Source organism: Pseudorca crassidens, chromosome 10 (assembly GCF_039906515.1).
Source record: "Pseudorca crassidens isolate mPseCra1 chromosome 10, mPseCra1.hap1, whole genome shotgun sequence".
Taxonomy (NCBI): domain Eukaryota; kingdom Metazoa; phylum Chordata; class Mammalia; order Artiodactyla; family Delphinidae; genus Pseudorca; species Pseudorca crassidens.
Genome location: NC_090305.1, coordinates 74,127,030 through 74,141,292, shown reverse-complemented (window position 1 = coordinate 74,141,292; position 14,263 = coordinate 74,127,030). Strand labels below are relative to the sequence as shown.

Below are 14,263 nucleotides of genomic sequence, written 5' to 3'. Positions count from 1 at the left end.
AATATCAGTTAAAATGTCCATCGAGTGCCCTTTCCCTGAAAGTCATCATGGTAACAAACCATCCCCACCAGTATTTTTGCATTCGGCAGCTTTTAAGTGGATTTCTCGGCCTTGTCTTGCAAGGCCACTGTTTGTCTGTAGTTCGGTGTCTCCATCCAGGCCTTTTCCATCTTTTCATCCAGGGCTTCCCTCTCTTGCTTGCTCTAGAGTGTAGGATGTGACCATTGACGATATGGGATTGCAGGCTTACTCCGGACCTCTGTGATCGCTTGATAACATAAAACAAAGCACTTTAGTATGTGTCCATTTATTGCCTTTTAAATCTCGTGGGGGAAGTACACTTATGGCTCTGAATGGAGATCCAGCAACATAGTGGCTTCAAGGATGTGACAAAACCTCTTTCGCCAAAGCTCATGGCATGGTGCATTCTTTGTTAAGTTTCAGTGTAACTAAAAATGAGAACTGTTCCTAAAAAAGGAACAAAGGGAGCCCTATAGGTGCTGTAGTTATGCCCTGAGTCTCTCTGGCTGGTCTTCTAGCTCCTGACGGAATCTTCCCTGGTTTTTGTTCTGTGCAGACCCAGAACAGAATGAAGCTGATGGCGGACAACTATGATGAGGACCACCACCACTACCACCACCACCACCATCACCACCACCACCGATCTCCTGGGAGGTCGCAACATTCCAATCACAGGCCCTCTCCTGACCAGGTCAGTTTCATTGCCGCTTACCTCCAAGGCCCCTTTTACCCTTTGGATATTCTAAGATAAAATAAATAATCCTCAAGAAATAATAAACAGCATAAAGTGATACGTTCTTTGAACTGAAACTAATAGCTTTGGTATTTATTTCCATCACTCAAGGAATCTAAATGTTTTCCTTTCTCCTTCCTCTTTAAGGTTTTGTCTGTTCTTGTTTATGTTATGCATTTTCTTTCCTCCTCTCCTTTCTTCTTTCATAGATATGTAGTCTGTTGCTGGCTCAGTATCTAATGGTGGCTTACTTTGGAATGTCTGTTTCAGAGTTTTAAGAGAAAGCACTTTGTTTCCATGAGCTTGGCAATCAGAGAAGCCTTGAGTTTGGTGAGAACAGTCCTAGAAAGTTCCTTAGTGATGCAAATTAAAAGTGGGGTAAAATAACATGAAAAGAAATCAGTTTTGCTTCATTTTAGCCAGTGAAGTCAAGGGGTCCAGTTTATTTGATTTGGACCCTATCTTCTCCCTTAACTAAGTAAAGAAGTGAAGAGATGGATTGACAAAAACACAGCCCTCCTGTGGTTTTCAACGATATTCACATTCACCCACCACATGCAAAAACTATTTATGTTTAGCATTAACACTCTTGAAGGTAAATTTTGTGGAAATTATGAAATTAAATGCAAACTAGCAGGATAATATAATCAATATTGACAGTAATTCCTCCTTTATTGTGCTATGACCTTTTTTTAAAGTAGTTTAACGTATACAGTAAATTTTAAGAGGGATGGGGTCATAGATAATGGAATGGAATCATCTGGGTAAATGTGAATGCCTTTGTTCTATATTTCTAAATATGTGAGGGAAGGGTTTATTTGAATTACCTGTATGAGGAGGGGTTTACCTGTTTGTTGGAGGAAGGGGTGCTTATTGTACTCCTAAAATTTTTTTTCAGGTGGCTTTGTTTCCTTTTTACCTCATGTCACTCCATCCCATAGGAGAAGTTAAGATTCCAAGTCTCCAAGGTGTTTTCCCAGTAGTACAACTCCAGGGGGCATCATTTATATAGCACACAACATAAAATATACCCCCTGGAGCTGTGCAGTGAGGTAGCTCCAGTCGGAGGGCTCCCCGCCCCCAACTTGGCCCTATCCTCGTACTGGGAAACATTTGCCCTCAGAGACCTCAACCCTGGAGAAGATGTCCACATAGGACATCTTAGTTTCTGAAGCCAAGTGCAGAAAGGCACTGGTTTATGTCATTAGCTCTCAAAAATGGTTCTCAGTTTGGAGATCAGCAAAATGGAGAGAGAGATTAATTTTATGTCATTATCTCATATGTCTGTGGTTTGGGTCTGATTTGGTTTTATTTATTCAGTTCTCATCCCTCACAACCACCACCACCTCCCCACACTCACCTGCCCCAGTATACCTGGCATCCTGCTAACTAATTCATTCTCACTCTTGATCCCTGCCCTTTGCTCCTTGACCTTCTGCCATGAGGTGTAAGTGTAAGGCTTTATTGGTGCTAGAAGGCCATCCTGGAATTTCCCCCAGAGAAACAGGAACACAGAGCACTATAGGGACGGAAAGAAGGTTTGGAGGCAAATTGGGGAAGTGGTTTGCACAAGAACCTGCTGAGATAACCGTCTTGTTTCATCACGGAGACACATACACTAATGTGTCTTGCTAGAAACACGGCACCAGTTCAAATTTACCTTCCTTGTGAGTGATATTTTTTACAAAAGTTAGTCTCCGGATACCTTTCCAGAGATCTTTAATTATTAGACTAGAGTACTTGCCTGTTTGGTTGACCCTCTTAAGTTTGTCTACAGATACTAGAGGTTGTCATGGGGCAGAAGTAATTGCTCAGGGGTGGTGCCCTCCACAGAAGAATTAGCATTCCTTGAGGAATGTCTGACTAACATACGTGGTCAGGACCTCTGGTACACATTTCTCATTGGCACTGTTAGGAAGGTGGTGATGACGCTCCACTTTCACATTCTCCACGTCAGTAACTACTCTAAGCAAACCATGAACATAGAGGCAGAGAGCCTCATCCTCTTCTACAGATGAAAAATCCAGGCCCTGAGAGGAGGGGGTCCTCAACCGACTAGAGTCCTGCTGCTGGGTCTTTGCTTATTCGGCCGATACTTGGAGCACATGTTCCACGCCGGCCACTTTGCTGGGCTTGGGGAAGAGGATGATGGATAACACCCCTGTATTCGAGGGGTTTGCTGTCTGGTTTAGAGCAAAAGTCTGATGTCTCATTCAGTTCTGCTCAGGATCTTGTCAATCAGAACAAGACAGATAACAGGTAGTTTTAACTTCATTAGGGGGCCCATGACTTAGGAACCGCAGTGGGGTTCACTGTGAAAGTGAAATACCCTTAATCAGAAGGATAGCTTTGTGGTTTTAAACTGGAGTCAGCTAGGCTGTAAAGTTCCCTTGGTGCACTTTTTCAATCAGAGAAGGAGGCTTAAGTTAGGAGCCCTGGTAGGAATAGGTTGACTCCAGTGATGGAGATGGCAAGATCCCCTGGGCTGGTTGCCCTTTCTGACTAGGTATTCCAGGTCTTGGACAGTGATGCCTTCCCCTGTACGGGATTTTGAGATTCATATTCACCAACTCATCTATCAATATGTGCATTGTTATAAATCTAAGTAAGTCCCAGACTGTAGCAGTTATTGAATGGCTGGGAAGTCTTTCCCCGTTGATTGTAAAAGCTACACGTAATTGTGTAAGTATATATATTAATATGTATGGAGTGGAACTGCTTCTTTGGAGAAAGTGACAGCTTCATATCAGTATGTGACAACATTAGAGTCTGAATAATGGATTGATTTGGATGAGATTTAAATTAAACACTCTTGATGTTAATTGAACTGACTTAAAGGGGAAAGGTCTCTTCCAGGGATTCCTGATTCCCTTCCCATGAATCTTCCAGCCCTGACCTTCCTGTGGCCACGAGGCTGACCATCTGTATCTTCTAGAAGAGGGGCTACAAAATGTTGACATTGCCTTTTGAGCTTTATTAAGAGGTCAGATACATGTGAAAATGAAGAAATATAAAAAATCAGCCACTTTCCTACTTTTCCAGAGAAACTCATTTTTCCTTAGGAAATTCAATTTAAGTATTGCCAGGTACTTGCAGAGTTACATTCTTTTTCCATTTCTTCCCTATCCCTCTCTCCTTTACTATGATTTTGCTTTCTCGGGAGAAACTGAATCCAAGGGTCATAAGTCTAGACTGGGATTTCCCAAAGTAACGTTTGGAACATTAGTCCCATGAGGAAAGTCTTGAAATAAAGATTTGGTGGGCAAAGAATTTTGGGGAAGTGCTGTGTATTATAACACGATCTTGGAGAGTCTTGGTACAATTAGCAGATCAAAGGATCTATAAAGCCATATAAGAAAGAAAGCGCTCCAATTTTATGTAACCCGGCATTTCCCAGATTTATTTGATCATGGAATCTTTTTTCTTCTTCTTCTTTTCTAGTAACATCTGTGCGCTGAGAAATACTGTTCTCAGAGTATCAGGTGAAGAAAGAGACTACCCAGTTTAAAACAGGGCTGATCCAGTTTCCATCAGTGTTTTTCACCAGAAGGTGAAGTTTCAAGGCAAATTTTCCTTATGCTTTGCATAGCAGAAAATGAGAGTGTTCGTTTCTTAGGATAACTTTTCTTCAGACTCTAACATCTGAGAATGAGTTATCCCACCAAAAAAATCAATAGATTGGAATTAAGGGAACCATTACAAGAATGAGGACCCAGGAAAATAAGGATAATCATAAATACATGGCTCTTCAGAGATTGAAAATGAGTGTCATAAGGGGAAGAGAATATGGAGAACATGTAAGAGAAGTCAGTGGGGTGTGGCAGTCCAACAGCCTAGACCCCCTACCCAAGAAAGGAACAGTTAATATTTGGTGGCCTGTGACCCCCAGGACAGCCATAGTCGTTGAATATGTTCAAGCCGAACATTCAGAGAAACACCAGTAATGCCTTAGGAAATCCTTCAAACCAAGAAGCGGGCACAGAGGCAGACAACAAATATTTCCCATGACACAAGCTACTGGTGAGCTTTGAGAAATAATTAAGACCGAAGAATAAATAATACATGCTGGAGACTCATTCGTGATTTTATTTTATTGAAGTTACCGAGTCTGACTGATTTAGAAAAGCTCAGTGGAAACGCAACTTCTCCTAAATGCCCTCTGTACCTGTCATTGTCACTTTCTGTCATTTTCTTTAAGTAGCGTCTTTCTTTGTCTTACCATGATGCCAAGATTTTTTACTTATTTTTCTAGGCATCGTATGCTTTTCATAGGCATATTTCATTAATCTCCTTCCAGGGGCTCCCAGGTATGGACTAATAACCCCATGGATAAGCAAAGTATGGCGTCAGGGTGAACACCACACTTCAGCCAACTCAAAATGCCAGGCTTGTTCAGACTGCCCTTTGGCTTCCAGGACTCACACTTCTGTCCTTCGGTCATGAGTTGGATGTTGGGTCTTTAAGAACCTGGATCTTACTGCTTTTTTGTGTGCAAAATGCACCTCCATTTGGTAAAGCATGTGCCATTCTGATTCTAATTTGTGGGGGCCTAACTGGCAAAAACGTAAACGTTCTTTTTGGACTGGAAACCCCAGAATATATGGCCACTTTCCAAGCCTAGAACTTGCCTCTCCTCTCTCTCCCTCCTTCTTTGAATGGAAATTCTCACTCACAGGGGTTGGAAAGATCAAGGCATTTTGACCACCTTGAAGACTTTCAGATCCCAATTGAAATTTAAATTTCACATTTTACTTATAGAAATCTTACTTCTAAAGGAGGGCTGCGGAGTCCAGGAGCATGGAGGCATAAGACTTATTAAATTGATTAAGGAAATTTGGGGCCGTATCTTATGTCATATTCATACTCTTGGTTACGTATTGCAAAGCACAGGCACACTTGTCTGGCCCACAGTAGGCACTTGATAAATGTCTGTTGAATGAGTTGTTCTCGTAGTACCTTCGGGAAATAGGGCAGATGGGAGTATCCCCATTGTACAGATAAAGACGCTGGAGCTTAGAGAGGCTGTTCATTTTTCAGAGTCACACACCTGAAAATCAACAGGCCCAAGAGAAGGGCCTGAGTCTCTGAGTGCTGTACCCTGGGGGCAAACCTCCTTGGATGTCAGCCTGGATGTATTTATGCAACCACATGTATTAAATATGGTTGCATGGCTACAATGTTGATTTCCTCTAGAATGCAAATGTGTGTTTTCCCTTTCCTGTCCAACTGTAGCAGATTTTCTCTTATTTTGCTTTATTTTCCAAATTTGAATTAAAATGTCATCCCATCAGTTCTCCTCCCATTTGCCCCAGCCTTCATCGACATTATTTCCATTCTTCTGTGTGTGACCATTCATTTCTTTCTCCCCCATTTCCCTTTGCCCTTTTACTCTTCTCTCTTCCTGCTGTCACTGTGCCAGTGAAAATGTGGCCTCTTACAGCTCTCCCACGTCCCTAGAGTCACAAGAGTGAGATCCTCAAGGAGTAGAGAGCCTGGCACAGAGAAGGAGGGGAATTGCTCTAGGTTACAGCGGGCCCTTGGCAGTGTTACCAGGCCCCACATTCTGTTGCTTACTCATTCATGAGCCTCTGTACACACAAGGCCTGGGACAAGTCAGGCCCGCAGAGCAGAGCAGAGGATGCTTCACTTGGCCCAGGGCTGCCATCACAGCAGCCAGGGCTATTGGAGTACTTTCAGATAATGACCTGATTGTGGCAGAAGCTGGGTTCTCTATTTTGCATCCTCAGCTTTAGGGTGTCTCCTCTGCTAATCTATTCCTAGAAATTGGATTGCCCTAATCCTAAATATTACCCACTCCACTTGGCAATTTCCAGAATCCGCCTGCACATGTAAAGAGTGATCTTTGGTCCATTCTCTGTTGCTCCTGTTTACTGTGTGGTCCCAGCATGTGTTCGCTCTCAGCTGAAACATGAGTTTGTAGCACTGGACACATGTCAGAGCACTGAATGTCCACTTTCATTTTCTGCTGAAAATTCCTGTAGAATTCTGCTTGAGACACATGTTATTTTCCTATAAGCCATCAAATAACTTGTTCACCAGAGAACCCAGACCTAGATTTGGCTTTCTTTTCAAACTAGTGGTCATGAGAGAGATATACAGGTCGTATTTTAAGATATAATGAAATGATCCCAGTGATTCTTGCCATGCTGACTGCACCTATGCTCTCTTCAAAGAGGCTGCAACGCTCGCTACGTTGGTTTTGAGATTTCTGGTCTCAGAACACGTCCCCTCTACCCTCTTCTTTCAGGCAAAAAAGCCATAAGGTAGAGTTAGTTCTGAAAATAAAGCCAAGGTTCCTGCTCTCTGTCCTTCCCACCCCTGTCCATGCTGCATACTCCCGAGCTCCCAGATTGAATTAGCCAGTGTCCTGCAGAGCATTCGCATAGGAGGGGAACTGCCAGCCGTCGGGTCCTCATGGAGGTGTGGCTGGAGGCAGGTGACATTTCCAAGCCTCGTGTTTCTTGGCCCCAGATCTGTCTTGTCACCGCACCCACCCCCCTGCTTTTCTCTTCTTCCTCTTCCTCTTCCTCTCAGGGCCTTGAACTTTATGTTTGGTTAACAGGAGTTGCTGGAGCCTCACTGTCCCCCCAGAGAAGGAATAGTCCCAACATTTCCTCCCTGGGCCCTGTTACTTCTCAGAAAGCCAACTCAAGGCCCTGGGATTCCCCACTTGCCCTCTTTGTGAAATGCTGCTTGGGATTCTGTGATTGATGCCCTGCTTTCCTTGCACTTTCACCAACAGATTAGCCCAAGTGCAGCCCTTTGAATTCTAACAAACAGACGAGGGGTTTAACTTGCTCCATTGCCCCCCAGAAGATGGATTCTGTATATGGAGTTGTTATTCCTAGCTTTTGCTTAGGGAAGGAAAAAAAAAAAGAATTTATTTTATGTTTTGAGGTTAAATGAATGTGGGATAAATGTATACATAGTGTCCTGTGTGTATATATGTATGTATAGCTATATGTCAGACGAACTGAGGACTTTTCCACATATGGAAGAATTTCTCAAGATCATGTTTAACTAGAAATTTCTCTCCCTAACTTCCCCTGAGTGCGTGTTTGAATATACATTGTATATACATATATGTATGTGTATGTAAATACATTTTCATGTTTCCTACGTAGAAGAAAAATTAACTACCACATATCAGAACTTACTATAGTTTCAGAGCGAACAAAAATATTTTTGTTCCCCATGACAGTAACCTAATAAGAAAAGTTACATGTCTTAGGGTTTTAATATCAGTTTCCCATCCAAGCTAGTATGTCTGAAGCTTGACTGAACAAGAGACGATAGAGGTTTTTTGCATTGCAAATCTAATTTCATGGACCACCTCTTGGAAGAAGCCTTGGGTTTTGGCTTCAAGTAGGGATGAAGCCTTCAAATTCAAAAACCCGTGAAGAAACCTCTTGTTGGGCTGATGTTTATTGGATGGGATAAGGGTTCAGAGATTTCAACTGTTCCCACTCTTGGGCCAGTCCTCTGAGAATTGGAGTCAGAGATATCCTGGAATGCAGTTTGAATTAAATCTTGTGAGCCACTTACTTGCCTCTTTTCTTTTTGTAAACGATAAATTAATTTTCAAAAATCAAAATATAATTGACCTTTACCATTGTATTCATTTTAGTTATACAACATAATGATTCGATATTCGGTTATATTATGAAATGATTACCAGAATAAGTTTAGTTAACATCCTTCAGCACACATAATTGCGAATTTTTTTTTCTTGTGCTCACTTGCCCCTTGTCTGATGCTCCTTTTATCACAAGTAGATTGGAAGATGCTGTATTTAAAACTCAACAGATTTTTCTTTAAGTGCATGAAGTAGAAAGATAGCTCAGATGTCGTTTTTTTCTTTCTCCCTCAAAGACTAACAAAAATCCCCAAAGCTACTAAAACACGAACCAGAGGAATATGTGATTTCTCACCATTGGGAAATAAAGGTGGCAGTTTATTTGTTTGCTTGTTTTTAAGAGCAGAAGCTCTGGAATGACCCTGTCATGGCTGTCTGTGAGGCCACAGGTAAAGAAGGAAATGAGGACAAGTGTCCGAACTGTTGAGGGGGGTATTTAACTGCTCCTTCCTCTACTAGCAGTTACGTGCTCACCCAACCATTACAGCCACAGGAGAGGAAGGGGGGCGGGGCTGATGCAGCCCTCAGGCAGCTGGCTTTGCAGATGAGCAGGTTATTGCCAAAGCTCTTTAATCTGGGTGTGATGTTAATTCCTTACATGTAAGCACATGAGGGCACGATTTGATAAACCCTGCCAGGTAGGGTCTTCATGTCTGGGAAAAAGGCAGAGCTGCTTAATGCATCAGGATCCTCCTCTTAGAAAAGGATTTTTCCTCAAAGGCGATTTGAGCCTATTGAAGATTCCAGTCTTACTCTGTTTCGGGTAGAGTTGTTTTTCTCCCCTTTCCCTGATTCCTCTTAGTTTTAAACCTTGTTTGCAGTATTAGGGTTTCATTAAGAGATTTGTTGCAGCGTCTTTGGAGTCAGCAGGGGTTTTCAGACACAGTCTGCCCTCCCCAGCTTGTAGACGTAACTCATCTTGGCAACATGGAAGCATTGATTCCTTTTCAACTTGCTGCTTTAATCCAGTCACATTAGTCTAAGAGGCAGCTCTTCAGCTCCCCCTTTGAAAGGGGGTGGCCAACCTTGAAAGGTCTGGAAGCAGGGAAATCCATTTTCTATTGCTAAACACCGATGCTTCTCCTTTTTTCTTGAACTGATGTAATAAGGATCGTGTTGGTCTTCCATACCCCAGGCACTTGCAGCACTCAGGAGATAAGGAACCACAGAAAAGAGAATTGGAAACATTCTTTAAACATATACTGCACACACACAGATTCTGAAAACTACCTTATTTATGGAACAGTAGCATTTTAAAAATTGTTGCAGCATCTATATATTAATGAACTGAATAAACCCTAGCTTTGAACAGCCCAGAGATGTTAAAATAACTACGGATAGTTTAATACACTATCACATCCTTTTTACATACAGCCTTTTGCCTTTGGTCTTAGGGCAGTATCAAATAATGTGTTATAATAGTGACAAACTATCAAATGCTACCAACAGGGATGGTGTGCCCAGTTATATCTGTATACGTCTGTAATGTCTACAAGGTGGTTTAATTTACATTCTCCAGTTTAATTCACACAGCAACCCTATGAAGTGTCAGGGTCTTCTGATCCCATCTTCTTTTTGAGGCAACTGAGGAAGTGAAAAGTCAAGAGGCTAGGCGGGTTGGTTGCCCACCAGCCAGGAAACAGCAGAACCAGAATCTTGTTAAAAAACACACTTTTCACTGTTTCACAAAGCCAAGCGTTAATGACTGATGGATGAGGGAGTGAAAATAAAGCCTGTCTCCACCCCACCCCTTTTTTACGGCTATCTGGCAGTGGGTCAGCTTTTAGCAGATGTTGACTTTGGGCTCCGAAAAACTATTGTTGGCCAAAGTACAGCCTTCCAGCATTTCCATCTTCAGCTGGGAGAGCGGGCACCACGCGCTAGAGATTGGTTTGTTAGAATTACTTGTGCTTGAAGGAGATAGAAAACTAGTTTCTTCAAGTCACCCTATAATGATAGTCCAAAAAATTGAGAAAGATGCCACATTAGAAGTGAAGGAGAATGCCCCACAAGCTTCTCTAATATTCTCCATGGCTTGGCAAAGAAGGCTTAGGTGGCTGCCTGCCTCAGGGGGTCCCTGTGAGGTGGACTTGCCGAAAACCCACCAGGCTGCATCGGCTCGCAGCCTCTGCCTCTCCCTTGAGAAACAAGCCCATGTGTCTTTTAAAATATCTTTTTAAAAGATATCTTTTCAAAGATATCATTTTTAAAATGTCTTTTAAAATGGGATATCGCCCATCATGTTGCCCCTTAGCCAGTGCCGTTCAGCTCTCTCCAACTCAGGTTAGAAGAATAGATCAGGGGTGCCGCTAGTACAATGAGAAGGGGACGGAACCATTCTGGGGAGAAACAAGTAAACGCGACCTTGGCAGCCCTAAGGAACTCTGCAATCCAGGCGGCCTTCTCTCTCGGTGGAGTGGAGTCATTCAGAAAAGCAAGGACCTATCCTTACATACTTACTCATTTGAAAAGACATGTTAAATTCCCACATATGCTGTGAGGCAGTGTGAAGGGAGTGGAGGTGCTGCCTTTCCCTCAGGGACCTTGAAATTTGCTGGGGTGCTGCTATGCCCTATCAGGGACAGCTGCTGTGTGCATGTGAGGTTCTCTTTCTTCCAAGAGCCAGAGAGACCCCACCTAAGTTGTACCATCCAGCTCCAGCCAGGACCTTCAACAGCTTGCAAAAGGGCAGTGCAGAGTCCTAAGGACTTCAGAGCTGAGCTAAGCAGACCTATCAGATGTTTTCTGGGGCCAAAATGAGGCTTCTTTCTGTGGCTTCAAAGTTCACATGTCAGGACAGTGTACCTTTGTGGTCAGACAGGCTGAAATTTGATCCCGGCTCCACGGCTCCTGGCCAGGTGTCCTTTAGCAAGCTACCTCATCTTTCTCCCTGAGCCTGCCTTTCCTTGTCTGCACAAAGAGCCTCCCCATAACTGTGTCTTGGTGAGACTTAGTGAAGAAACGTGGAAAGCCATCACATTCTCTCTAACCTGGAGCTGGTGCTAATACCCACTGGCTGATTTCTAGCCCAGGTCAGAAATAAATTAACATTTATATTTATACAGAGCACAGAGCAGCTCTCTGAATCTAGATAGGACTTTTCTATCCTTTGGGAGAACTTGTCTGCAGATGGGTCACACAGGCTGTAACAGATACAAATCATGTAAGAGTTTCCAGCCATTCCTGACCTTATCACCTGAACAGAGACATCCATTTATGGGCTGAGCATTCTAGGAGGCAGGAGAGGTGGAAGACACAAATGGGAGGTTTCCAGAGGGAAGCTTTGGACTTGACCCTGGGAGAAAACACATTAGTGCCCTGACAAGGCTCGAGGCTTGAGGCTCAATACCCTTGTTGCCAGGTTCACGCCCACTGCTTTCCTCTACACATGCTTTCTTTTGCCAATTCTGGCCAAGCCTGCAGTTTGGAAATGCCAAGAGGAGCTGCTTTGCTCGAACCCGGGCACAGAGCACATCATAAATCCTGCTCTATGGTCCTGCCTTTGTGGCTCGCGTGGCCAAAGTTTGCAGAGTCCTGGGGCTTGAAGTTTGCAGAAAGCGTCAGAGAAGCCATGAACTGTAGTAGGAGTAGGGGTGGGTCTGGTGACTGTCCACGCCACACCCTGTAAGTAACCAGGACAGTCTCCCTGCGTTTTCCACAAGGAGACCAGGTTGCACTTCCTGCAGAGACAGCTGGCTGGATTCTTTACAGAGGCAGTAGGCGGATTTGAAAGTGATGCTTCCATAATTTCATTCTCATTTCCATCTAGGACAAGTGTGACAGTAAGGTCCCCATTAGGAACCTAGTCCTTCAATTTCAGGAAAAAAGCTAGCTATCAACTCAAAGAAAATTGCAGATGTTTAAAAAAAAAAATCCTGTGATGGGCCAGGGCTTGCCTGCTGGCTATATCTAATACTTCAAAATAAAGACCAATTAAAGGTTTACACTGGGCCGTTTATCATGTCATAATATGGAGTTCCTTCCCAGACCTTCTTTGCTGGGGCTAATAAATGTCCCCCACAATGGCAGGTCTCCTGTCTTGTCAGTGATGACTCAGTCACTTTGCCCTTAGATCTTGTCATCAGCATAGCCCCGTGAGCAACCCATCCGGTGAGGGATTTTGTTCTATCTCAGTATTTAGAGAACCCTATTAGAGCACAGCATCTGGGACTGCAGGATTTCCACCATGGCTTCATATCATCTCTGGAGCCATAGATACATCCTGAGTTTGTTTGATAGTTAAGCCTCTCCCCTCATCAATACCTGCTGTGTTTTGTGGTCACTATGCTCTGGGCTTCAGCCCACCTTGGATGTTCTATCCCCAGATGCTGTGGACAAAAGCAGGCGGATGACGGATGGACTAGAGAGGCTTTCTTCCCAGCCAGATATTTTGGCAACTCCTGGCATAGCAATCACTCCCAGAGAACACACAAGGGAGCAAACACCAGGCAACATCCAGAAACTCGACTGCAAAGTCGATTTGAAAACAGAAAAACAAGGGAAGGAAACAGACTCTCCCAGCCCTGATAGATACATTTTAAAACTCCAAGAATTTCTAAATAACTTGGCATGAACTTAGGGATCAAGTGACATTTATCTGTTTCTTATTTTTTGGTCCCCAGATTTACATTTCTGTGCAGTAAGGTTCCCGAGCAAATTAACATTTGCATACAAAGATGCAGGCAGTGCAGGAGTCAAACAGCTGCGAACGTTTGGAAATGCTTGGAGCTCCGTCTCTGATTAGCTCCTGCATTTTTGTTTTTATTCCCCAAGCGGACACTCACTCTGACCCAGATCACTTGGTGATTAGGGTCAATTCATGTTTAAGCTTTGAAGATTAGAGAGACCAGAAATGGCCACCACTTCCCCTTCTATTTTCTTTTAAAAACTTTAAACTTTAGAAACTAAAACCTTGAAAGAAATGCATAATATTCTGAGTTCACTGAAGGAATTTATCCACATTTCTGCCATGTTAAATGTTAGCAAAGTTTATATTGGACTGTCATATTTCTTTATTTTATTCACCAGCATATAAGATGTCGATCTCAACATCTGGCTTTTAATAACCCTCGACATCTGGGAGCTCCTTTTTATTCCTATGGTGGACGAGGCACAGTAGTGATATTGGCAGTGTATATTTTCGAGCTACAACTCCTGTCTGCTTCAATCATAATTAATTACTACTTTTTAATATATTTAATTTGCTAAAAGTGATTTGCATTAGACCACATTTCACTGTTAAGAAAATAGTGGTAGATTTTGGTGGCAATGGCTTTCTTTCCTGGTTCTTTCTTCTTTTTAAAAATTTAAAACATCTATGAATGGATTTGAAACAAACTGAATCTATAAATGCTGTTGGGTTTTAAATACAAAACTGCTCTGCAAGGAGAGTGATTTTACAGCCATTTAGAAGCAGTCAGCAGGGGCTGTGGGCTGCATTTTAGGGAAGACCTTCTATTTTGTTCCGTGACTCTGAGCCTGGAGTTTTCCTGTAGCCGTGACTTTGGGGGTCAGGAACCTTATAATGAAGGCTAGGACCTCCATCCAGAGAAATATACTTACACACATACCTACAACATTCTGCATTGAATTACAAGGGGCTGCTAGACCCTTTGAAATCCATTTGTGGATGCCTGAGGGTCCCATGCTGTAGACTTTCCTTCTTAATTAGCATAAAAAAGGACATCAACTTTGCTTTTCTCCAGGAACTGAGAGGAAGTTTAATGAATGTAAAAATCCATATTTCTCAAGTTATGTAGGGAAAAGGGAAGTTTATTGCCGGGAGCAATTACTAGACTGTGTCGTGATAAATAAACACAGGTAAATTTCACATGAGAAGACCCAGCTAAGAT

The 14,263-nt window shown here is 42.9% G+C and overlaps 1 protein-coding gene across 12 annotated transcripts in view; it reads left to right on the top strand.

Moving 5' to 3' along the window:
• The window catches only part of ERC2 (ELKS/RAB6-interacting/CAST family member 2), a 960,889-nt gene that overhangs the window by 760,212 nt on the left and 186,414 nt on the right, over window positions 1-14,263 (top strand). For all 12 annotated transcript variants that reach the window (XR_010947074.1, XR_010947075.1, XM_067754789.1 and 9 more), the window contains one exon: window positions 578-712. Coding sequence is in view for 10 of the 12 variants with exons in the window: in XM_067754789.1 (XP_067610890.1) it covers window positions 578-712 (135 nt within the window). In the remaining 2 variants the exon portion in view is untranslated. The remainder of the gene's footprint in view (window positions 1-577; window positions 713-14,263) is intronic.